Source organism: Gymnoscopelus braueri (assembly GCF_963280865.1).
Source record: "Gymnoscopelus braueri genome assembly, chromosome: 4".
NCBI lineage: Eukaryota > Metazoa > Chordata > Actinopteri > Myctophiformes > Myctophidae > Gymnoscopelus > Gymnoscopelus braueri.
Window position 1 is genome coordinate 46,375,517 of NC_137605.1, and position 24,340 is coordinate 46,399,856.

Consider the following 24,340-nt stretch of genomic DNA (forward strand, 5'->3'; position numbering starts at 1 on the left):
GGGCATAACGCGTTCTTGACTGTAGGTCTCCCTTCCGGGACAGACCAGTCCGTTAGGGCAAGATGCTTTGGCCTACTGCAGCTTCTCAATGAAGTGCCTTGGCCTCTCCACAGAGACAAGATCTCCTGTCACAGTTAGGGGGGGAGGTGCATGGGGCATCCTCACTCCTAACCTTCGGCTGCGTCATTGACCACTGAAATTCAAAACTATTGTCCAAAAATTACTGGATTTTTGTGCATCGTACACCAGGGCGTTGCACGCCAGCGAGTGTAGACTGTGCTCTAGTCGGGACAAGGGCCACTGCATAGGTTGGAGCGTTGCTCTGTGCTTATGCTGCCCTAGATATCTGCGGATGATGTTAGATAGAGGGTTCAGCCTCTCTACCATTGAGATGCTCTCCGCGTGTGGCCCCCACAGGTTGCATGGGTGCCTTCATGATGCTTGCCTGTGGTATTGGAAGCTTTGTCCCCAGCCGGTACATCGGGCTGCTCTCAGATGACTATCTGCTAGTACTCTTTGTCCTCACTGCTCCATCTGCAAAAGTGAGTAGATGGGCTTCATGCCCTGGCCATTGCCAGAGACTGTTAAAGTGGGATTCCGATGGGTCTGGTTTACCATATGGCCGACCCCTCCTTACGTCCTCAGAGGCTTTCTGCATTTCACGTCAGCTAGCCTATTGATTTGTTAGTTTGCTCCTCAACCAGAGGTGGAGCAACTGCATTCTAGTACCTGCCTATTGTGTCCCGTCCGGGCTCTGTGGCAGGACATAGCTGTGATGGCTGGAGTTTGGTTGTATTTGTCTGTGAGGAAGGGCACAGCTGTGCCTTGGCTTAATGGAGACTTTCATTGCGGCGTTCAGGCAAATGTACGTCTTCAGGGGGCCTCTAGGTTCCCCCAAGGCCTTTCTTGACCGCGGGTGTTGCCAGAGCCTCTCCCTCAGTGATACAGGCTTGGAGCAGGCCAGGAGATGCAGCCGAATGGGCTTCATCTTTCATGGGCTTTTGCCCGCTCCTCTATATAGTCAACCTGGCCGTCTCGCATCCTGTGGCGACGGCTGTGGTGTTGTCTGTTTATTCTATCTGCAAACCGACATCGGTAAGCGCAGATTCCTCGTGACTATGTTGGTATTAGTCATCCAGGTGTTGAAAACACTGCCTCTGGCGGTCAGTAGGAATGAAGTAGAACGAGAGTTATGCATATAACTAAGGTTCTACGAATTCCGGATGACCGCCAGAGTTGACTGTCACTCGGAATCTCATTCTCGACGAAAAGATTTCAGGAGGATGAACGCTGTGTGCCCCGCACCTATATAGGTGGCGTGCGTGCACACAGGTCACGAGTGACTTTGTTGGTATTAATATTCGACCCATACGCGAGCGCGTGATGGATATCCAGGTGTTGAAAACACTGCCTCTGGCGGTCATCCGGAATTCGTAGAACCTTAGTTATATGCATAACTCTCGTTTTTCATAATCGAAAAGTTTTGATAACAAGTATGGCTTCATTTGGTACATCAATTTTACTAAAAAATAATAATTCACTCCTGCGGGAATATATATATATATATACCGTAAATTTCGGACTATAAGCCGCGACTTTTTTCCCATTTTTCGACCCTGCGGCTTATATAACGGTGCGGCTTATCTATGGATTTTTACAGCTAACGGCCACTAGGGGACCTCCTAAATCTATGGATTTTACACCCGTGGCTTATTTTTAGCTGCGGCTTATATTCAGGTGCGGCTTATAGTGCGAAAATTACGGTATATATGTATATTTAAAGGGAACATTTTTGACTCAAATCTTTGCTTCTGGGGGTCCCTAGAACAAAATATTTTCAGATGGGGGTCTGCAGCCAAATACATATAATTTTGGGGGTCCTTGACATGAAAAAGGTTTACTGTATACTGTATATAGCAACATAAGGTTTTTCAGAAAACTGTTAGGATTTAGAAGACATTTGTAGAATCCCCAGAAGCAAAGATTTGAGTTACAAATGTTCGCTTTCAAAATATATATATTCAAAGTTTTGCCAAAAAAAAACAAGATTTTTCAAAAATAGCAGATCTACAAGCTCATAGCACCGCGCTATGAGCTTGTATATCTGCTATTTTTGAATAGCCAAAGAAATCTACAATGACACATATGTTCCCGGATTGAATGGGTCGATGCTCTGGTGCGACCCTTGGCGTTATGCTTCTCTCCCAGTTGTACATTCAACATTGAATGTCTGGCCTGCAGTTTTTCAAAAGGCCAGACTTTCTATTCCCGCTCTGTCTGCGTCAACTCTGTGCATAATGCTGTTTTCCATTACGAACACCTGCTTGATTTGCATCCATGACACACTCTCCTCTAATTGCTGGAAATGTAATCACGCTGACGTCCAAGTTCAGTCGCTCATAAGTGATTAGGCTCCCACACAATAGACATGAAATTAAATGTAATGAAAAACACCCCAACAGAGACAAATAAATTAAAAAAGCATTTTGGCTAGGTGCCAGCCAGGCAGCTACTAATGTGAAGATTTTCTGACACGTTTTCTCTCTAGGGTTGTGTAGTATGTACTTTCACTACTTTTTAGCATGTAAGCACACAAGTGCACAAATTCCCAAACGATGCTTGGAAAAATCTGCTCAACAAAGACTGTTCCACGTGTTCTTGAACTGATGGCTTTCTGAGGAAGATGAATGTGGCATACATAAGCTGATCAGCATAACGGTCAGCGGGGCTTTCCGAAATTCTGACCCTGTGCAGGTGTTGTAGTTTGCGTCACTCCATGTCCCCTCGCCCGACCACAAGATGAATGAGCTCTCCTGCCTCGCCAAGGCAACTGAAAACAGCACATATGTGATAATGGGGAAGGTTCCCCTGAAGGTTTCTGTGCTGCTGCTCGGCAACAATAGGCTCGCATGTGGCGTCAGGCATTGAGTTCACTTCACTCGCTCTCCTCCTCCCGTAATCTAATTTATAATGGCATGGGCCAGACTCATCCTTGGAGAGACATACAATTAGAAATAAAATCCCACCTACGGTTGAGGTGGATATCTTTGGACACCCTTTTCAGAAAATGGATTCCAGATGAAAACAAAAGAAGAAACCGGAGATTTGAGTTGTTTTGGCCAGTTCAAAGGGAAATTAGATTTTTAGTAGCATTTTGATGAATGGAACAGACAATGGGTTGGCACAGAAAATGTAGATCAAATGTCCTCTTGTGTGGTCTTTAGTTTTTAAAAACTGTAGCTATTGTTTATTTTTAGCCCATTTTTCCTATCAATGGTTTGAGAATATATGCCGTTTAAAATTATCTAAAAATGCCACTGCATCACAAGCTGCAGCAAGTATTATCAAAACAACAATAAATTGAGAGTTTTTACACCGAGTTAAATTAACACTCTGGATTTTACAAAGTCATGTCTTCTCTGGTTTCAGATAGTAAATGAAGCAGCAAAGTACCGATATCGCTCTGGCAACTTGTTTGACTGTGGCAACCTCACCATCCGGGCACCGTGGGGATGCGTGGGCCATGGATCACTTTATCATTCCCAAAGCCCCGAGGCCTTCTTCGCTCATTGCCCTGGAATCAAGGTTTGTCACTCAACTAACAGAGCTTATTCCAAACTAACCACAGCAAAGAGAGATATGGGAAGTGAAGTTGAAATTCAACCTCAGTCTTTTTAGCATTTTTCTCTCTCTCTCGCTCTCGCTCTGTCTCTCTCTCTCTCTCTCTGTGTGGTGTTTCGGTACAGTAAAGAAAAATGAATTGAAGATATTTCCAAAATGTTCTCTTTATTTAACAAAAAAAATCTATTCAGACAGTATTTTCTGCCTTTCATTATTTTCAAGGAAAAACATTATCTTATATAGCTGACTTAACTTTCATTATTATGCTCAAGGCAAAAAAGCGCACCTTGTGTCACTATGCCTCACACATGTGTGGGGAAGAGGGGGAGGTTCTGTCGCAAAGAAAAACATCACTTCAAAGTTTAGTTTACAGCAATTAAACACCGGCTTTTAATCTCTGCATAAGGATTTAAGGATGTTATGCTTAATGCTTACTAGAAGAATTCCTATCTACAGTCATAGAGTAATTTGTTGGAACTGGTCTGATGGAAATAACAACTTTTAATGAGCTCCTGCTACGGGTGGAGAGGACAGCAACAACGTCACGTAGGCTAATCATTATGCTCATTTATTAATCCGATGGTGTCGCCCACCGAATATAGACGATTACGCAACGTGTTGTGATGCTTGTGGATCTGCGTTTTTTGGCAAGCAACACCAGCTGGATTCACCCGCGAGTGAATCCAACTTTCTCTTATTATCTTCAGGACACAGAGATGAATGCATAATGCAAAATGTAATTACCAAACCGTAAATATGCGGGTCATAAAGGGCACTCTCTCTGTCTCTCTGTCTCTGTCTCTCTCTCTCTCTCTCTCTCTCGTTTTGCACCCAACATGCATGCCTCACATTGATTGGTAGTATTCCAAACATATAGTGCTCCAGATGGAAAAGAGCTCTGCTATAAGCTGTGGTGACGATATACCGTATATTTTCCTCCACTTAAAACCAAAGTGAACTTATACCTAGAGAATATTCACTTCAGAAACGGTGCTTGGATTATGCCAAAACAGGCAGACTGCAAATTATCAGCTCTTAACCCTGTCACCCCTCTTCAGTTCATCATACTCGTGCCATTTGAAGTGCACCACACATAGCCGCTGTATTTAATGAAATGCGAGGGCTCTCTCTCAGACTCGCAAATCAATATGTGACTCACAGTGGGATGACCCTGGGTTCAGCCGACACTCCTATCTGACGAAGTATGTCATTAAGCTGACATTTAATGCATGTGCTCAAGGGAAGCAAAAAAAGGTTAAACGTACACGTGTCACAAACGATGAAAAACATACACACATTCACCAATCACCATGAATAGCACACAAGTGTCAAAAACATTTTCATATGGCATATGCCGGTAATGACTCTGTGGTTTATAACTGGTTCATCCATCATGAGTATCCATAGTCAATACTCTTTCAGCAAAGTTCAGGCTAATAAATGTATCTTCCTAAGCAGTGGGCGATAATTACTGAGCCAAGAGGGATCAGCTAAATGCTGCAACATGGAAGGATACCATGTATGCTTGTCAGAGTAGGCATACTCTGACCACAATCACACATATTTGAATGCACTGTTGAGTTTGTAGTTTAGGTGATGATGATGATTGTGTGTGTGTGTGTGCGTGTGTTGCCCCGCCCCAGGTTGTAATACCTCGAAGTCCGGTGCAGGCCAAAGGACTACTCCTCTCTTGCATTGCCGATAAGAACCCCTGTATATTCTTTGAGCCCAAGATCCTCTATAGAGCAGCAGGTAAGCTAAGCTAAGAATGTAGAAGAAAACATCTGAAATCAACATGGGTGCTTGTCTTATTTTGGCACTCAAGTTGAGTTTCCACTAACCACCCTCATTCTCTGGCTCCTCTATCCCTTTGCCTGTTCCACTTATTGAAAACATGTCCTCTTTAGAGATCTGAATGCAAGACAAACTTTGCCTGGCCGCAGCATTGTGCGAGCGAGCTGAGCAGATTTCACAAGTGTGAACCAGCCGGACTAAATGGGCTGTGAACTGTTGACAGTGCTGAGCCGTACCAACCGCCTCCCCTCCCCAAAGGATGGACGTGCTCCACTCAGGGGGAGCGTTGATGTTCGAAGAAGTGTGGTCAAACTGAGTTCAGCTGTATTGGCTTTGGATGGGCTGTTATGCCCTTGGCTAAGTCTGTCTAACAGCTCATCCCACATAGTGCCAAACCAGTGCTGGAATGGTGAGACATTAAATAAGTTCAGTTGGAGATTCAACAACTCGGTGCATATTGCCTACTCAAGTAATTGTATTGCCAGGTTTTCACCGCCCATTATAGTAAAGAAAAGCAGACTCCCAAAGGGATTGGCATCTTCCGCCTCTCAACAAAGTCTATGATTTTTTTCACATTAATTTAAGTTGGGTTTCTTTTTCTTTCAGTGATAAAAGCCAGATGAAATTGAAATATTAGACACTGAGGACTGAACTTGATTATTGCAACAGATTAGTGATCATTGCCCAGAACATATCTCATGTTACAGTGGCATCTGATATTAAAACCACTCATCTGTTGGAAATCATCAATTCCATTCCTCACATCACTGTCTCTTCTTCCTCTCTGTGACATTTGCAGTTGATTGGTGACGGAGTGTTTTTAGGGTGATACAATGTTGCACTTTGCACTTCCTCTCTGTGACTTTGCAGTTGATTGGTGACGGAATGTTTTTGGAAATTCTTCACTTATTGGGGAAAAGCTAAAGTTATTAAATATCAAATATTCTAGCTTATGGCGAGTCAACACTCTAAAGAAAGTTGCGTCTCTCAAATGTTTGTCAAACACATTCAACCCCCTTGAAAGTTACTAGAAGTTCTGCCCGCTACGCGGGCAGAATTCTAGTACCCCCCCCTAACCCCCCCCCCCTAACCCCCCCAAAGAACATTTTGTTTGGGGGTACAAAAGCATGGGATTAAAAAAAAAAAAAAAATACCCAGAGGGTTGGGCCCCCCCCTTAGGGGTCCCTGGCCGTGACCTACAGACACGGCGAAGGAAAACTGTAAAGCCACAGCCACACATGCAAGATGTTGCACATGAACTCTGCAGCCGCACTGAGGCGCTCCAACACAAACACTCTGACATTAAGCTGCACACAACAAACATCAGCAGCACACACAACATTCACCACAATGACAAACAAATTACGTCCGCGCAAAAATAAGCGAGGGCTCGCGTATTTTGGGGGTCAAAAATCGTGGGATAAAAATTTCCCCCCAAAAAGTTTTTAAATTTTTTTTAAATAATTTTACTCCCAGGGGGTCCGCGGACCCCCTGGGAGTCTTGGGGACCCCCACGAAACATCGCAGACCCCCGTGACACATCGCGGACCCCATCGGCTGTTTTTAGTTTTTCATGAAGAAATGTCCCCCAAAAAAGTTTTTTTTTTTTTTTACAATTTTACTTCTAGGGGGTCCGCGGACCCCCTGGGAGTCTTGGGACCCCCGCGAAACATCGCGGACCCCCGTGAAACATCGCGGACCCCATCGGCTGTTATTTTTTTTTCATGAAGGTGGTTGCTTGTTGCTTGGGGGTGGGGCGGGGAGATAGGCTCTGTCATGATTAATTGACCACACATATGAAGTGAAACAACTACATTCTATCCAAACGATATGTTATAAGTGAATTCCGTGCCTCATAGAAGAAGTTTGAGAGCGTTTAATAAGCGAAAATAAGAGGTGAAGGCACTCGCACCCTGACCATAGACCCTGACTCGCACAACCAACAATGGCTGCCGTGCGTATTTTTTCAGGCTGCGAACTCGCCACCTGATTGGCCAACTTTTGCTGTCAATTACAGAACGATGAGCGACGTTGCCATGTCCAGGTTTTGTAAGCGTGAAGTGGGTGTAAATTGGTTAGAGAAAGTGCGTCCACGCATGCGCAGTGCGCAGTGCGCAGCTTTGTGTTTTTTCATGAAGCTGGTTGCTTGTTGCTCGCGCACGATCTGGCAACAGCGGTGCATACGCATGCGCAGTGGCGAGTTTTTGACAAACACATGATCAGCGACACAATCCGATTGTAAGGTAGATAAAAACATTTAAGGATTACAATTTAGGTAGCTACGGTTGGATCGCCTTCTCACCTGCCGGGAATTGTACCAAGGTGCAAATAGAATGTGTTCGAGACCATATTCTCAACAGGGTCTCGGAGTGGTTGTTTCACACCTGATTAAATGTTGGTTTTACATCTGTCCAAACGAACCATAACAAGGGGGTAAACTCAATAGACCCCCCCCCCCCCGATTCAACCGGATTAAACAATGCAGGTGTGAAAATGCAGTTCATCTAACCTCTTTGTCTATAGGGAAGCAACATGGTGGATTTGGTAAGGTCCTTACACACCGGGGCGATTTTTTCGTGCGAATAATACGCTTTTTTTTAAAACCTTATAAAGTCAATGCAAGCGTACATGGCACGAAAAAGCGGAAAAGCGAAGCGAAAAAGCGTCTTTTAATTATTCGGAACGAGTCCGAATTTTGCGTATATTCGCCACATTCGCCGGTGTGTAAGGACCTTTAGTGTGTAGTATTTACTGCACCATGCAGCATAAGCCTGTCTTGCCTGTTTCAAAGAAGATTTAATGAAAAGCACTTCAGGCAGATGATTCGGTTATTTTGACAGGTTTCTTTTAGAATTGCGTTTGAGCTGATGCCGATCATGACATATTTCTTATTCTTGCCTCTCAGAGGGTGAACAATTGGACAGGAAATTGATAATAGGCTTATCTCTCAGCGAAAGGTTTAGGTACCATGTAATTTTTTTTGATCTGCGTCCAACTGAATTGATGCCAGTGGAAACATATCCATTCCTTAATTGCTTTTTTGAGGAGTTTATGACAAGACAAGAGTGTTGGGGAGTCATATAGTGAGTAAGTTAACATGAGGGATACATTTACTCAACTGGCTTATTTTGTCAAACTAAAATAGAGGCATCACTCGCCAGTGCCACCCACTTAAATGGATATTCTCCATTCTGTTTCAGGTTTGAAGATTTTCCCTACAACTAGGTATTTTTCTTTCCATTTTGCCAACTGTGTGGCAACAATTGGTCATCCGTTTCAACCAGAAGTCAGAACGGGTAGCGTTTAAGGAATTATTTTAATTTGTTAAAAAGGGCAACAAGAGCTAGCTCTCGTGCCGTGTCGCCATGGCTCTGAGCGATCCCTGTTTGGATTATGAGGTCATGTTTTTAATTGGAGCAGCCTTTCTCCCCCTCCTCTCACAAGAGAGCGGATAAAACCACACATTAACCTCATCAAGGCCACACTGTCGACTGTGGGCTGGGATTACACTTATTAAACCGTAACCTAGTATTTATAGTATACTTTTTAGCGTTCTGCAATATGCAGTCGTCTCACTGAAATAGCCCACTTGCCTTTCGGTCTGTTCTGAACCCTGAAGCAGCATCTGATTATCACAGTTACCAAACCAAGCGCCCGCTTCACTTCTAGCCAAAGATGTAGGTACAGTAGCTTCTGAAGACCATTGAATGAACTGAAAGCTAGGTTTGCGGTTTCATCCTTTCCTTCCAGGGGGGAGGAATGGATCAAAGTCACCCTGACCACTCCGGAAAGTAAATACTGGGGTCAAAAAACCCCACATCTCCTCCTGAATAGCCCTAATTACAAATCAGAGTTCATGCATTGCCATACAGGAATGCTTTCAACAGCACAGATGCCCAGATGCGCTCACGTGTTCAAATCCCATGCTGCGCCTTTTAAGGTCAAAGATGTTATGGTGAGTCAGATCCAAAAGTAAGTAGCCAGTGGGGAGCCAATGGTTCCCAAGCCATGTGGCCCATAGACTTACTTAGGCCCATAGGTCAGGAGCCCATCTCCTGTTTCCGTAACTTGAGGCAGCTTGATCCAGAAGGAGCGAGTGCATTTTCCGGCAGCGGAAGCTGCCAGCGGTGGAGCGGCAGCGCGGAATCAGTAGCACTGTAGCCTACTAATCCTTGTAATAAAATATTATTGAGGTTAGGTTTAGGTATAGTTTTACTGAGGTTATGGTTAGATTTAGGCATAGTTTTACTCAGGTTAGGGTTAGGTATAGTTTTACTGAGGTTAGGGTTAGGTATAGTTTACTGAGGTTATGGTTAGATTTAGGCATAGTTTTACTGAGGTTAGGGTTATGGGTTAGGGTTAGGTTTAGACATAGGAAACTGCCGCTCCGCCGCTGCTGCTGCCGCCGCCCCGCCTCCCGGCACCTGCCGCTCCGCCGTCGGCATCCCGCCGCTCTCCCGCCGCTCTCCCGCCGGCAGCCAGCCACTCCGCCGCCGGCAGCTCCGCGGCAGCTTCCGCTGCCGGAAAATGCACTTGCTGTCCCTCCTCTAATCACAAGGCCACTGAGGTAAAATGACATGGCCAAAAATAGGGACACCAGGATGAAAGTGGTTAAAACAAAACATATTTCAAGCCTTATATCAGTGAGGTGCAGAATTGGCCAGTAAGGCCCTGTGTGTGTGTGTGTGTGTGTGTGTGTGTGCTCGTGCTCGTGTGCTCGTTCGTTCCAAGACATAGTAACCATTATTCAAACCATATACTTACACATGCTTTGTCTTGGACTTTGGTTCCAAGAGAGAGAGACTCATTATTTGGACTAATGTCACATTATGTGGGACCTTTTACTGAACCATATCCCATCCCCATCCCGCCAGTGTTTTGTTGTCATAGATGATCATGATTATGGGCCTTGAGTAATGCTGATAAAAGTACACTTGGTCTCTGGAGAGAGACGAGGTTCTGGAAAAAGCATGAAAATGAATGCATCTGTAAGCCGCCAGATGATGTGGCGATTCCTGTACGGGAAACTGTGTTTTCTCTGTAATTTCACCAGTTGTCATCCACTCCATTATGGAGAAGATATGGACAGTTTGGGACCTTGTTATTTTACAGGGAGGCCGCAGTCTCCATGGCGGACGGAGTGATTAATGAATGTATTCAGCCTCGGTTATGCATGCAAGCACATACTTCATGTGTATACACCGTAAAGAAATATCTATAATTTTGTCCATTTGTAACCCGAGAGTGTACAAATGTAACCAAATGGGTCCAATTGGTTACATTTGTAGACTCTCAAGGTTAAAGGTGCTGTAAGTGATATTCTTTTGTTCCATCTTCCAGGTCTTTATTGAACAGAAAATACATTTTCACTTTGGGATACCAATCTGATCCAATCAGGAGAAAGAACTCATACAGAATACAGGAAAAACAAGTGAAATTAGAAAGTGATGAAACACAAAAATAAGCAGACAAAATTGGAACACTACTGTATATAATTGAAGCTGATAAATGGATTCTCTCTCCTGATTGGATGAAATTTGTGTTAAAGTTTTTACTACAGATTTTACTTTTCTGTTTAGGTTGGAGCTTGAGCGATGCGGAGACGCCTTTAATATATATAAACTTTATTACAGGCTCATGGCCCACAGGGTAGAACAATACATCACGATTAAAAAGAGAGGAATAAAAAGATAGAAAATACAGATCTACCCTTTAACTGAACAAACACTCTATACTCTATATATAACAATAATTACAGTGGGAATATAGCTCTTTTTAACTCTTAAACAAAAATAACTTGTTTTAATCAAAAAATATGACCTTTTTAAATTAGCACTGTATTACTGTATTAACACTGAGTATACGAGTGCACAAATGGACTAGTGCAACTCTATTGGGATGTTAATCTTATGTGTGCTCTATGTGTCTTGTGTTCCCAGTGGAGCAGGTCCCCGTGGAACACTACACCATCCCACTCTCTCAGGCCGAAGTCCTGGAGGAAGGAAGCGACGTCACTCTGGTTGCCTGGGGAACACAGGTACAAGTGCCCCGAAGTGTCACTGGCAGATTGTCAATGGGCGACCTTAGTGGCCATTGGTTGTCGACTGTCTGCGGTCGGGGGAAGAGCCACGTCTCATTTCTCGCTTTCTGACATTTAAGCCGCGGAGGCGAGCAGTGGATTAGCTCTGACTCCAGTTCTCGAGCGCCCCCACCCCACTCTCTCCCGGGGCTCTCCGCGGGGTTTCCCCCAGCCAGTGGTCCGTGACCGTATCTGCCCAGACATCTTCACAACATCAGGGCTTTTCTTGGCTCTGCGGTTGTTAACAGTACATGTCTGCGGTGCACTTTTCCATTGTTCTGTTTCCTTTCATCCCTGAGATTTTATTTTCTGTGGCTTAGTGTCAAGGTGTGTATAGCTCGCTGGGAGTCATCCCTGACTGAGATTGTGCCTCTGCCACTTTACTGGGCTTATCCTGTCCTCGGCAGAGGGGCTGTAATGTGCCTCAAGCAGAGGGAGGTCGAACAGGATTGGAGGAAAATACGGCTTCATCAAAGCTGGTATTATAGTTGAATGCATAAAGGGCGGAGAGGGAAGAAAGCGGATCCTGTAAAGTAGTGGAAACCGTGGCTCTTCTTTTTGAAATGCCAGTCTTCTTTCCGACCCCATTACGCACCTCATCCGTCAGCCCTGCACAGATGAGAGTAAAGAGGAAGAACAACACTTCCATATAGCACAGTGGTGGTCACTGGTCAGTGTGTGCCCCCTTCCCCACAGCATAGATAGACAGGCAGAGAAACATCCACCACCCGCAAGACTTTGCATTCCTTCTGTTATTATATATACTGCCAAAGAAAAATGTGCTTCATTTGTAAATGAATGACAGTACCCTTCCGTAATGGATGCTTATAATTACTTAGGCTGACTCTGTCTTTCATATTTTTTGGCCTCTGACATTCTCACCAGCTAAGATTTCAGCGGATCCGTTGTTATCTTGTGACAGCCAATGGAAATTGCCAATACATGTGGACTCCATGAACTTAACGACTTTTTTCATTAGTCAAAAGTTGATTTGAAATAACAAACAAGGACACCATGTGTGTTTTTGTTTAGGATCAGATGTTTGAAAGAAATGCTAATTAATGATCATCCATGTTTGTTGTCTATTGCCTAGAAATAATTCTTCAAAGGTTAAAATCACTGCATCAAATCAAATTGTGCACAACATCTAAAACAGTAAATTATCAATAAATCCTATGAAAGAAAGTAAAATATGCCAGCTCTAAGTCTTTCTTTTTTTGACCTTTTGATTTTCAGATCCATGTGATTAGGGAGGTTGCCAAGATGGCCCAGGAGAAACTGGGACTGTCATGTGAGGTTATCGATCTGCAGACTATCTTGCCGTGGGACACTGAAACTATTTGCAAGGTGACACAAGAACATGACACACTTACAGTGACCTCTACAATTATTGGCACCCGTGGTAAAGATGAGCCAAAAGCCTCTAAAACAACAACAACAAAGACTGTATGAACTTCATTCTATGTAAGAACATTTGTAAAATGTTTCTTAGAAATGTTTGTTTATTCATATACAGTATATTCTGTATATAATAAGACATATTACTTAATATATGCTACAACCCTCATGGCTCATCTTTGCAAAGCATGCCAGTAATTCTGAAGGGCACTGTCATCAGTCAACTCTCAAATTATGCTTGGGTGTTAATTTTTTATTAACATTGTTAGGTTTACATTCATCTGTAATCTCTTTTCCCAAGATGTACCGTTACAGTGATACTCAAATGTATAGTATATATATATTTTATTTGGATCATCAATGGATACAGGAGTTCTCAGAGATTTAATCAAAACGAACTCATGGAAAAATGTTTTTTAACTCTTATACTGCCAAAACGCTTATAAACGTTTTTGAGAATTAAGCTATATTGCCTGCCAAAAACGTTTATAAACGTTTAAAAAAAACATTTCATTTTTTTTTGGGTTTTTCCGAGACATTTGTTTTTTCCCCCTATGTTTTACCATGTAAACTGCTGGCAGAGGTGGCAAACTATTTTTGAAAACCTCTGGCAGTGTAAGAGTTAAGACATCTAGAACAGCATTTGTCCATATGTGCCTGTATTTACAGGTATGTATGAATAACTCCCAGATTAATATTTTGCCCAATATTGAGATAACTGACAGCATCAGTATAGCCCAAAGGTGAAGTCCAATGCGCTTCAGTTTAAGTTTCAAATAGAAGGGTTTTGGTGCTCATCAGTAAAGGACATATAAACATAAACAAAACTTTTTACCTGGGTACTTCTAATAGACTACCCTAATAGGACACTCGAGTCTGTACGTTTATTGCAGGGGGCGTGACTGATTGACGTTTCAACAAACGTCTTCATCAGACGCTTGCCGCGCTTGACTCTGACGCTCAATAAGTGACTTTTTGGGTTATTAGTTTAATGGCATGGTGCCTAAAGAAGACCCATCTAGATGAGCGTTCATCCATATGTCCCCCATATGTATGTATGTTTGTGCCTCTAAGTTTTGTGTGTCATTCTCCGTCCGTGTCTGTCCATGGCTAGTCACTGCACTGATCAGCACCAAATGTCTTATGCCAGCAGGCTATGGAAGTCAGTCTCTGAATATTTTTCACATTTTGTGAAGTTTTGTCAGGGCAGGTCATCAATATAACATCTAAACAATGACATCAGAGATTCACAGGGAGGCCACATCGTTATTAGAGCCCGTCTTGTTTAAAAAAAAGATCATACAGTTTTTGTGCTTAGCAATGGAATTGTCCCCTTATTTACATTTTATTTAAGCTGGCCTTTTTGTGGCACAGAAACAATGTGTGTCTCGACAGTGTGGTTCCTCATGATGCATGATAAACAGGATTCCTTCCACAGCTGGTAAGACTTGACAACCAGCTCCTGTTGCCTCCATTTTATGCTGGCTATGGTGCTATAACCAAAATGATGTTTTATGTGGGAAAGGCTGGTCAAACAAATGCGGATGACTCTGTGATGGTTCTCCTTTTGTAAAGTGGGGATTTCATTGTCCTGTATTTTGATATGGGAACAGAAACTATAGTTTGTGGAACAACGGTGCAGAAACAGACAGCAGACGCAGGATTTTTTTCCTTGGTCACCAGGGGTGATGCACACCACAACTTCACGAAGTGGCTGCAGACTAAACCACCAGGGCACTGGGCTAGAAGGTGGATGAATGGAAAACGTTGAATGTTTTGCAAAGCCATTATGAAATATGAAAGCCTGCGTCTTTCTCAAATGAAAACCGTTGAAGGGGAATCGCGCATGCACATCCTCTCCCCGTGACCCTCGAAATGTGACTTATAAATGTCCCACTTGAATACGTCTCACAATGATTTGTTGTGTCAAAATACTTGTCTTGGCACACATCCCCAGCTTTGGCGGCGTATGAGTTTGTTTTTGCGAAAGTATTTTTATTGTGCAATTTTTATGTGCCTCTGGTCACACATGACACAGTCAGAAAGCACTGTGAGGCCTCTTCCTGCCAAGCAAATCTTATAACCGACAGTTAAGGCACAGGATGAAATTGCGGTAGGAGGGTAGTAATCTAATAGGGAGTCCGATCGGAACCAATGGCACGGACTGTAGTATTCTCCTGGCGCTCGGGGGGGGGGACTTTAAACTCGCCGTAAGCAGTCTGTTGCAGACTGTTTGTTCCAAGAGGCAAACCTCTGATACAAATGTCTGTGGGGATTTTTGAAAAGGAGTTGCCCCATTAAAACTGATGCCATGAAATTGAATAGTGTGTGTTTTTCGCGCTGTGTAGCGGTCCTAGGGGCAGGCCTGTCACCCCGGTCTTGTCAACAACATCTCTCCTTGTCCTCTCCTCTTCCCAAATGTCCCTGTGGATACAGTATCTGTCATTTTTACACCATAGCCTCAACCTGACTGCTCATCACTGCGCGCCAGACTGTTGCTATTCTCTCTTGTATTGCCCAGACCCATTGAAAAGAGAAGAGTTACGACACTCTTTGATCTCGCCACGACACGATCACGTGGTTCCCTGTAGCCAGCGGCGCGCTTCATAAACAACCATTAAAAGGCATTCAATGCTGGAACTACACAGTAGTGTTTGGAACTATTGGTCGCCCCATGGCAAGCTTTACTTATGCATCCTTCTTGTGTTTTTTGTTGTTATCTTTGAGCACAGTCAGCACACCGAAAAAAAAAATCATACCAATCAGGCCCCGGCGCCACGGGGGTGCCTGAGGGGGCCTGGCACCCTCAGTTTCAAATTGTGCCCCCTCAGTTTATTTTGGAAAAAAAAATGAAATTTTATTTTTTTATAATTACTTTTTTGATAAAAAATCGGTAAAATCAGGCAAAAATCAAAATTAAATAACATAAGCCTAACCTAACCCTAAAAGCGAAATAAAGTAACAAAAAAAATGCCCAAAAACTGCCACAATCCGCGCAATAACCGCAAATTTTCGCGCACGGTCTCGCAGCATGCGCGTGCATGCTGCGCGACTGGTGTGCACCCTCACAATTTTCAACTGCACCCTCAGTCATTTCATCCTTGTGCCGGGCCTGATACCAATTGGTTTGGTTTTGGCAATATATTATTGAATATTCTCTGTTTACAACACAAGTCTATGGGTCGTTAATTGCCACACATCCCACCACGTCAATATGGCCACCCTGGTATTGTGTTGATGCACTGCCATACCCAGACGATGTGTGTGAGACACAATCAGACCGTTGAGCCGAAAGAGCCTTTAATCAAGTTATTAGCAATGTGGTTGGGATTAATTCTGTTTATTCTGTCGGTTATTTTTACATATGAATGCACATTAAGCCTTTTTATTTTCATCTCTTAATCAATCTGAAGCACAAAGCCAAATCTTATGACCAGATGTGTGTTAAGAGGCAGAGTAAAAACAAATGTGGGTCTCTCATTTCCGTTATGTAAGACATTCAATTCCTCTGTGAAGTAGAAGCAGAGCGGCTGTGTGTGTTTTCATGTTCGGAGACGGCGTGAGACCAGGGAACGAAAACAGCGCTGACATTATGAACAAAAGGACCACAGGTCAAATATCAAGGCCTGTTCCTTTTTATGCATAAGGGGTGCTGTGGAGATTATGGCCTAGGTCGGGCCCTAGCCTATCCAAAAATAGAAAGAACCGTGTTTATGCTTTGGTGGATATGGTCTTTGCCTGATACTAAGTTATGAATAATACAATATTTGTACACAGAGGGTCATTAACCACTTAAGATTTATTACAAAAATTACAATTATTTTTCATACTTTTTTTGTTGTTGAAAATGTCCGCCTATAATGACATTCCCAAAATAGGGACGCAAAAGGGTGAAAAAGGTTAATCCTATGGTGAGCATGCTACTTGTCATCCCAAGGCACTTGATACCTTTATGGGAAAATGTTTTATATGGTGCCACCATTTGATGCACCTTGTGTTTACCTTACTTACTGTAAATCGCTCTGGATTAAGAGCGTCTGCTAAATGCCTAAATTGTAATCAGAAGGTCACCAATACAACCGTCAGATGATGTCGACGTATCCTAAAGGCCACCTGAGCAAGCCCTCTGCTGGGTGAATGCAGACATGTTCATATCTTGTATCATCCCCCTCCCACGGGGATGATACAATACTCCCCTTCCTTCCTTTCGTCCGTCCTTTATGAACCAGAGGGAGAATCGGTCACTCTGGGAGCTCCTTACTGTCTGATGGTAGGTATGCTTCAATAGTAGAAACCTTCTTCCGTCACTTGAAAAGTCACTTTTCATTTCCCGTAATTCATAAACATTTCCCAGTCCCAGTGAAAAATTCTATACATAGCCAGAGGAAATTTAGGCTGCTAAAAAAAAGTCTTGTCTTATTCCAAAAAAAACTAACATTTGGAAGTAAAGCATATGTCCTGAATATAGTAGGGCAGACAAACAAGTGACATGATGAGAAGGCCCGAGTGCCCTCAGTCACCCTGAGCAGTGGTGCCCTAACTACTGGGCGCTCCCTCCTGTTACGGGCATGCCTGGCATCTGCACGGTTCTGTGGCTGCAGCTTTGCTGGGACTTTTGACCCACTTCTTCACGCACGAAGCCCGTCCATGCAGAACTGCTATGGGTGGAATGTCAATATACAACGCTATTTACAGTTTATTGAAAGCTGTGTGTTGTTTCTGCTGCGTGTTGGATCTTATGCATTTTTAGTTTTGGGTTCAGTCTTTTCTCTTTGTTCTTTTCGACTATTCTCACCATTGTCCCCGTTACTTAGGGTCCTCTAAGACCTGACCTGGCATGGCCTCCAGCTTTTAACCCATTAACTGCTCGAGTAAAACATCGTCTATAGCCGACCTTGCCAGCGATTCAGAGCGTTTTCTCTAACCTTTGAAAAACCATAGAATATTATTCACAACGATCCATCCGCCGATCGATTTAAAAGACGTATCCGAGTCTCGTAGAATCGGGGGCGGGGGGGGGGGGGGGAGCGTGCCGTGACTGCCGTCGCGATAATCCGTTCCATAGTTATTGGCAGTTGAATGTTGTTTTCGCCAAAAAGCAACAGAAAGCAGAGAAAAAGGCATATTTCAAAATCCATTAGAATGCAAGTGAATGTGGCTGTTTTTTTTGCAATCACGTGATTTGCTGCTTCACTGGGAGTCAAATGGTGACTGAAAACACCAGTTATGTCTAACACAGCAAGTCACTTCGTGCCGCGCTGAGAGCTTGTACATCTGCTATTTTTGAGCATTTTTTAAAAATCTTGAAAGTGTTTTGAAGTTAACTCTCTCACTGCCAGACTTATTTCTGGCCACGTTTGCCCACTGCCAGCGATTTTTCGATTTTCTTACCCTTTTCAAGTAGTCACAGAATATTTATCTCCATTATGATCGATCCCCTGATGATTTCTAATCACTGAGGGTCATACTGTGTGGTTTCACAATTGTCAACGAGGTCATCGCGACCTCGTTGACATTAATTGTCTGCCTTTGAAAATAGCATGTCTGGGCCAAAAATACATAAGTAAAATAAAAGTACACAGGAGCCGAGATACAGCCTTTTTAAGTAATAAGTTAAACAAGAAGTGAACGGAGCAGCAAGTCTTCGGATCACGATATCTTGGGGTTCTGAACATTTTTTTCAAAAAATAATAATAAAAAATTCAAAAAAAATTGGGATAACTCGTTCTTGGCACTCAGAGGGAATTTGAAAATTTGAAAAATATTTAAAAAAAAACACAAATCTCTTGTGGGGGTCCCTGGCACAAAACATTTGCAGATGGGGGTCTGCGGCCAAATAGCCTATATATCAATTTGGAGGTCCGCCGCACGAAAAAGGTCATTTTTTGAATCGGCCTCAGGTCTTAACACATTGGGTGCCAAAACCGTATATATACGGTTTTGCGCATACTAACGTTGAGTGCCAAAACCGTATATATACGGTTTTTGAAAAAAAAAAAAAAAGAATTACTTTTTTTTTTTTTTTTTTTTTTTTAATTTTTTTTTTTTTTTTCCTTCACAGCAACAGGAAATATCACTCCTACAAGATTTAGACTCCAATCCACCTCCTGGTTAACTTATGACTTCAAAAACCTGTATCTCGGCTCCTGTGCACTTGTGCATGTTAATTTAACTTTTTTGAACTGGCTGCAACTATGGAATGGATTTCCGAATGTTTTAAATTTTTTCCCCCCGATTGTACGAGACCTGTATGTGTGTAATGAGGGGATCACCGTGAGGACGGTGATCACTGAAATTTTTTTGTGACTACTTGAAAAAGGTTCAAAATGTTTAAAAAGTCCTGGCACTCAAAGTATAATATTTTAATAAACCTCTGGCACCCAATGTGTTAATGGGTTAGTAAGTATTGGCAGGTACCTGAGAATATGAGAGGCAATATTTTCAACACTACATCATTACACCATATACCTTCATCTTTAGTTGTTTTTGTGACCACACTGTGGAGCTGAGTTGTCATTAAGAACCAATAGAGCCTTTTGTAAAGGCTATTATTACTCTCTGATGAAGGGATTCTTGGAGCAAGTGCCATTCTTAGCCAGTGTGCAAAGCAAATAGTGGTTGTGCTGTCCAGCTTTTAACCAGCAAGTCTGGATCTCACTGACACTGGTCTTTTGAAAAACATATTACTTGTGTGTGCGTGCGTGTGTGTGTGTGTGTGTGTGTGTGTGTGTGCGTGATAAATGGGACACAGACGTACATCCGACTGCTGGCAGCAAATTAACATTTTGCATGTGCCACCATGAGTCACAGTTACCTTCTATGTTTTTCATTTGAATGTGTGTGTGTAGTCTGCTTATTTAGTGAGTATGTTGAGTGCAGTAAATGGAGAACGATGCGTCTTTCACCATGAGAGACCATTAAGGCAGCGCTGTGGTGGAACGTGCCATCTTTCCGTTTCCTGAGGGATCCACTCTGGCGGCAACTAGCTGTACTTAGACCTAAATATATTCAGCTCTCTTGTTGACAAACGGAATCATGGGCAGAAATGGCTGTAAAAGTGGAGAAAATGTGAGTGATTTTCGTTTTGTCCCACTGTCTGTAGCGGTCCAGTAAATGTATAGTCGTTCATTTAAGGGATAAACAAAATGGCTGGTTAGTCCCTGCCAGACCCGCGGGCTCAGATGATATACTGTGGAAAGTCTCGCTGTCTTGCTGGGTCAAAGTATTGTGCGGGGATTTTGCGCCATAAAGATCACAAAGAGAGCGCTCCAGGATAGCCTTTTGAATTCTTCACTGAGTGGGATGCTACACCCCCTATTGTTTTAATGGATTTAAATGTATTTCAGATGGCCCTTGAGCAAAACGTGTAAACTCATACTTTGTATGGCTCAAGGTTTGTATGACTTGGCACACTGTGTGCCAGTCAGCGTTATAAAAAACATCTCTGGCCCAGTTATTGTATTAGCGTGTCGTTAGTGATTCAGCCTCTTTTCCAGGTTTTCCAGACTCGGCCAGTGTGGAACCACGGAGAGTTAAGGCCGCCAGGCCCCGGTCCATAATAGAGTTGTCTGCGCTCAAGCTATGATTGGAGATGGCACTTCCCATGATGCCTCGCACAAGGGCTGCCGGGCAAACGTTCTGGAACCTTTAGCGCCTTAACCCATTAAGACCGGGAACGCATCCGTGTCATTTTTTTTAGATGTCTTTGGGTATGCAAAAATAGCAGATATACTATGAGCTTGTAGATCTGTTATTTTTAAAATATTTGTGAAAAAAATAATTTTGCAAATCTTTGAATACATATATTTTTTAAAGCCAACATTTGTAACTCCAATCTTATTGCTTCTTGGGATTCTACAAATGTCTTCTAGATCAGTTTTGAAAAAAACTTATGTTGCTGTTATATCAGTGGTTCTCAAACTTTTTTCATGTCAAGGACCCCCAAAATGATATGTATGTGTCCGTGGACCCCCCCCCCCCATCTCAAAATATTTTGTTCCAGGGACCCCCCCCCCCCCCCCCCCACAGAAGCAGCAGATCTACAAGCTCATAGCGCGGCACTCGGTGCCCCGCTATGAGCTTGTATATCTGCTATTTTTGAATAGCCAAAGAAATCAAAAAATGACACAGACGCGTTCCCGGTCTCAATGGGTTAAGGCCCCTCTACAATAAGCCTGTTGTTTCCCCGTGCAGCCCTCCTGCTCAGGTTCCCAGTTATTTTGACTGCTTCATCCTCCATGGGACACAACCATGCCCTTCAAGGCAGGCCCGTCCAAGACAAACGCGCTGGCCCGACTGGCTTGAACGTGATTGCGATGTGGTCGCTAGATCCAGGGCGGTCACGGAGGCAGCCTTCAAGCCCCAAAGCATGCATGTTCCCCCAATAAAACGCTTTGTAGAACAACCCGCAGCAAAATTATGTATTTGCCTGATTTTACAGGAGCCGTATGGATAGACGCATCCCCCCATCTTCCCAAACCCGGTCCAGCCAGTGGAATGCTGAATGTGAACCAGAACCCACAGGCCTTCGGTTCATACGTTTACTTAATGTGTACTTTTCTTTTTCCTTTTTAGTCACTATAGATCAGTGGTTCCTAAACCGTGTGCTGTTTTGTAACGGATCAGATAATAATTATAATCATTTAATATTATTATTATATAAAAATATACGCAAAGTTATTAATTATTGTTAAATATTCTCCAATAGTGAGGTGAATTCAAAAAATATATATTTTAAACAATTTCAACCTGTCATCCCTATTTTGGCCATCCTACATTCTTGAAATATAACAGCGAAATTAGCTGATCAGTAAGCTTACAACGCAACGAAAGTATGAAATACGGCTTAAGTGGTTAAACTTATTGGCACTAGTAAGTAGTAAAAATAATCACTGACAGAGTGACGAGAGTGATAACACATGTTATTGAGGCTATCTTGCACGGATATGAATCCGTGCAATCACTTTCCCTTTGGTGTGCCTTGGGCACAAAAAGTTTTAAAACCACCGCTGTAGATTGAGTTCAAAAAGTCAAGTGTCAGTCACCAAGATTTGCCTCCACTGCAGAGGGATTTGCACTTGATGCACAGAGCCAAAAAGCTGTCGAGCTATACAAAAAAGTAGAAGCCAATGTAAGAAAGTCTGTTTCTTACATTTTGTTGGTAAGAATGAAGCTTGGTCTGTCATAATTCTACCTGTCTCTTTGTCTTACTTTCTCTCTGTGTCATGAGTGTGGGTTTGCCTTCTTTGCAAGTCTATGCTGGTTGTCATGTCTGCAAGTGCAATCTGCTCCTATAAAACGCATACTGTAACGTCCCATTTTCCAGCTCCAGCCCCACGCATTCTGCTCATCATATAGTGTCCTTGAATGACCCATCCGGAACATCTGTGTATGTTTGTGGTTTTGTGATGGGACGCTTCTGCTATGGTATGCTGATTTGTTTTCTTCTTATTTTAATCATTAGGCTTTTACCATAATTTCAACAAATTGTGCGCTAGACATTAGCCTCCTGTCACCTACTGTCTGTTGATACAGGCTGAAGCGTTGTGCACTGCAAACACATTGTCATTGTGCAATTCTCTCCAGGTGGTGGTAACCCCGCAGGGTAGAGCGTGTTTATATGTCAGTCAGACGAAGGTGCTCTTGGCTCCACAAGGCGGCAGGAGCTGCTGCTGACGATCGCCATGGTAACAGGCGTGTGTTGGCAGGCGACGGAGAGAGTGGCAGGTGCTCTTAAATCATTCCGTTTAGTCTAGCTCACTAGCAGAGTGGAAGATGTTTTTGTCTAAGCCTGGCTGAAGCCTGGCACCAGATTGGCATTGGATTTGGCTCAAGCGCCTAATAATTCCACCAGTGGTTGCAAAATACAGAGTGGTTATTATTTTACCTAGGTTATTTAGACACTCGGGATAGCAGAAATGGCAAGTAGGTCCACATTGTGGCTACTAATGCCCCTCGCCGATAGAGGCCCAAAAGAGAGGCGTGTGTAAACTTCCTCAGAGTTGGTCTCTAAATAGACGCATCTTTGCCTGTGCAAACCCGCTGAAGTCTTAGTGACTCCAGTGCTGCCTGGCCCTCAGCCCTCCTGGTGATGCAACCAATTTGGCTGAACCTGTTCAACTCCACACAGCAACCAATTTGGCTGAACCTGTTCAACTCCACACGGCACATGCAGGAGGAGTCATCTGAGGACTTGAGAGCATCTGTGTGTTCACAAGGTTGCATGTGTTTTTCTGTTTGTGTGTGCACAAGTGCATGTGATTGTATTTTGTCCGAGCAGAGATGGAAATTTCACTTTTTCTTTTGTTATCCTCCTGGGCTAATGGGAAACTGTCCTTGGTTACTTGAAAGAATGAGAGCTAGAGTATAGGGATGTGCATGACTGACCTAAATAAAAAGTTCTTGGGACCAATTTTTCAAAAGATCAGTGTGGACAATAAATCAATGGCCATTTACTATACTGTAGTATTAGCATATTTAAAAAAATATATATTATTATTTAGTTTTTGTGCAATTATTTATTAAAAATGTTTCTCCAAATTGAGTTATCCCCATACATGCCTTACCACTGACTGTTGTACCCTACTGACTCACCTCTGTAGTGTGAGGCAGCTTGATGTACAAGTACACCCCCTGGACATGATATTAGTATGATGCAGGGACTTACCCCCAGGGTGACATTGGGTCCCATTTTTATTGTCTTTGGTATGACCCGGCCAGGGATTGAACCCCGGCCTCCCACTCTCAGGGCAGACACACTAACCACAGGGCCACTGAGCTGATGTACTTGAGTGTTTTGCATCTGTCAGAGCTATTTACAGTGGTAGAGATGGATGGATGCATATGAGGTGAGGCGAAAAACAAGAATGGGGGGGTTAAGTGGTAGAGATGATTTTCATAGCGATTATTCTGTCGATACTTTTTTGATTAATTGAATAATCAAGAACCGTGTTTTTTATATGTACATATCTTTTAATATATCAACGAATTGATTATCCACTAAGCCCTATTTTATGCTTCATCATACAATGGTGTCGATGCGACGCATTGTGATCTTGTAGATTGGCTATTTTCACAAAATTTGACCTTTTGTAATTACAATTTGTACAACTCTTTGCCTATAATGACGTGCCAAAAATAGGGAACGGTTACTTTATTGAATTGGCAATTATCAATTCTTTAAAAAAATGAAATAATCGATTCTTTCATGAGAGGTGAGGAGGAAAAGCAGAATGGGAGGGTGAAGGAGGAACACATTGTGCAGGTGCAACACCATTTCTTGGAAATGATGCTGGTTTCATTGTCTGAGTGTACCAAGTGCACTGGGGTCTGTTGACTTGTACAGATAGGACCCTCTTATCAGGGGCTGCTTTACCTCCCGCTCTCGCTAAGTGGCTCTGAGCCATAATGTGTGTGTCCTGGTCAAAGACGGCAGGTAAATATTGTATA

At 43.1% G+C, this 24,340-nt stretch overlaps 1 protein-coding gene across 3 annotated transcripts in view; it reads left to right on the forward strand.

Annotated features, from left to right (window-relative positions):
- The window catches only part of bckdhb (branched chain keto acid dehydrogenase E1 subunit beta), a 68,839-nt gene that overhangs the window by 10,928 nt on the left and 33,571 nt on the right, over positions 1 to 24,340 (forward strand). For all 3 annotated transcript variants that reach the window (XM_080426450.1, XM_080426452.1, XM_080426451.1), the window contains exons 5-8: positions 3,430 to 3,585; positions 5,265 to 5,373; positions 11,355 to 11,452; positions 12,731 to 12,841. In XM_080426450.1, coding sequence (XP_080282576.1) covers positions 3,430 to 3,585; positions 5,265 to 5,373; positions 11,355 to 11,452; positions 12,731 to 12,841 — 474 coding nt within the window. The remainder of the gene's footprint in view (positions 1 to 3,429; positions 3,586 to 5,264; positions 5,374 to 11,354; positions 11,453 to 12,730; positions 12,842 to 24,340) is intronic.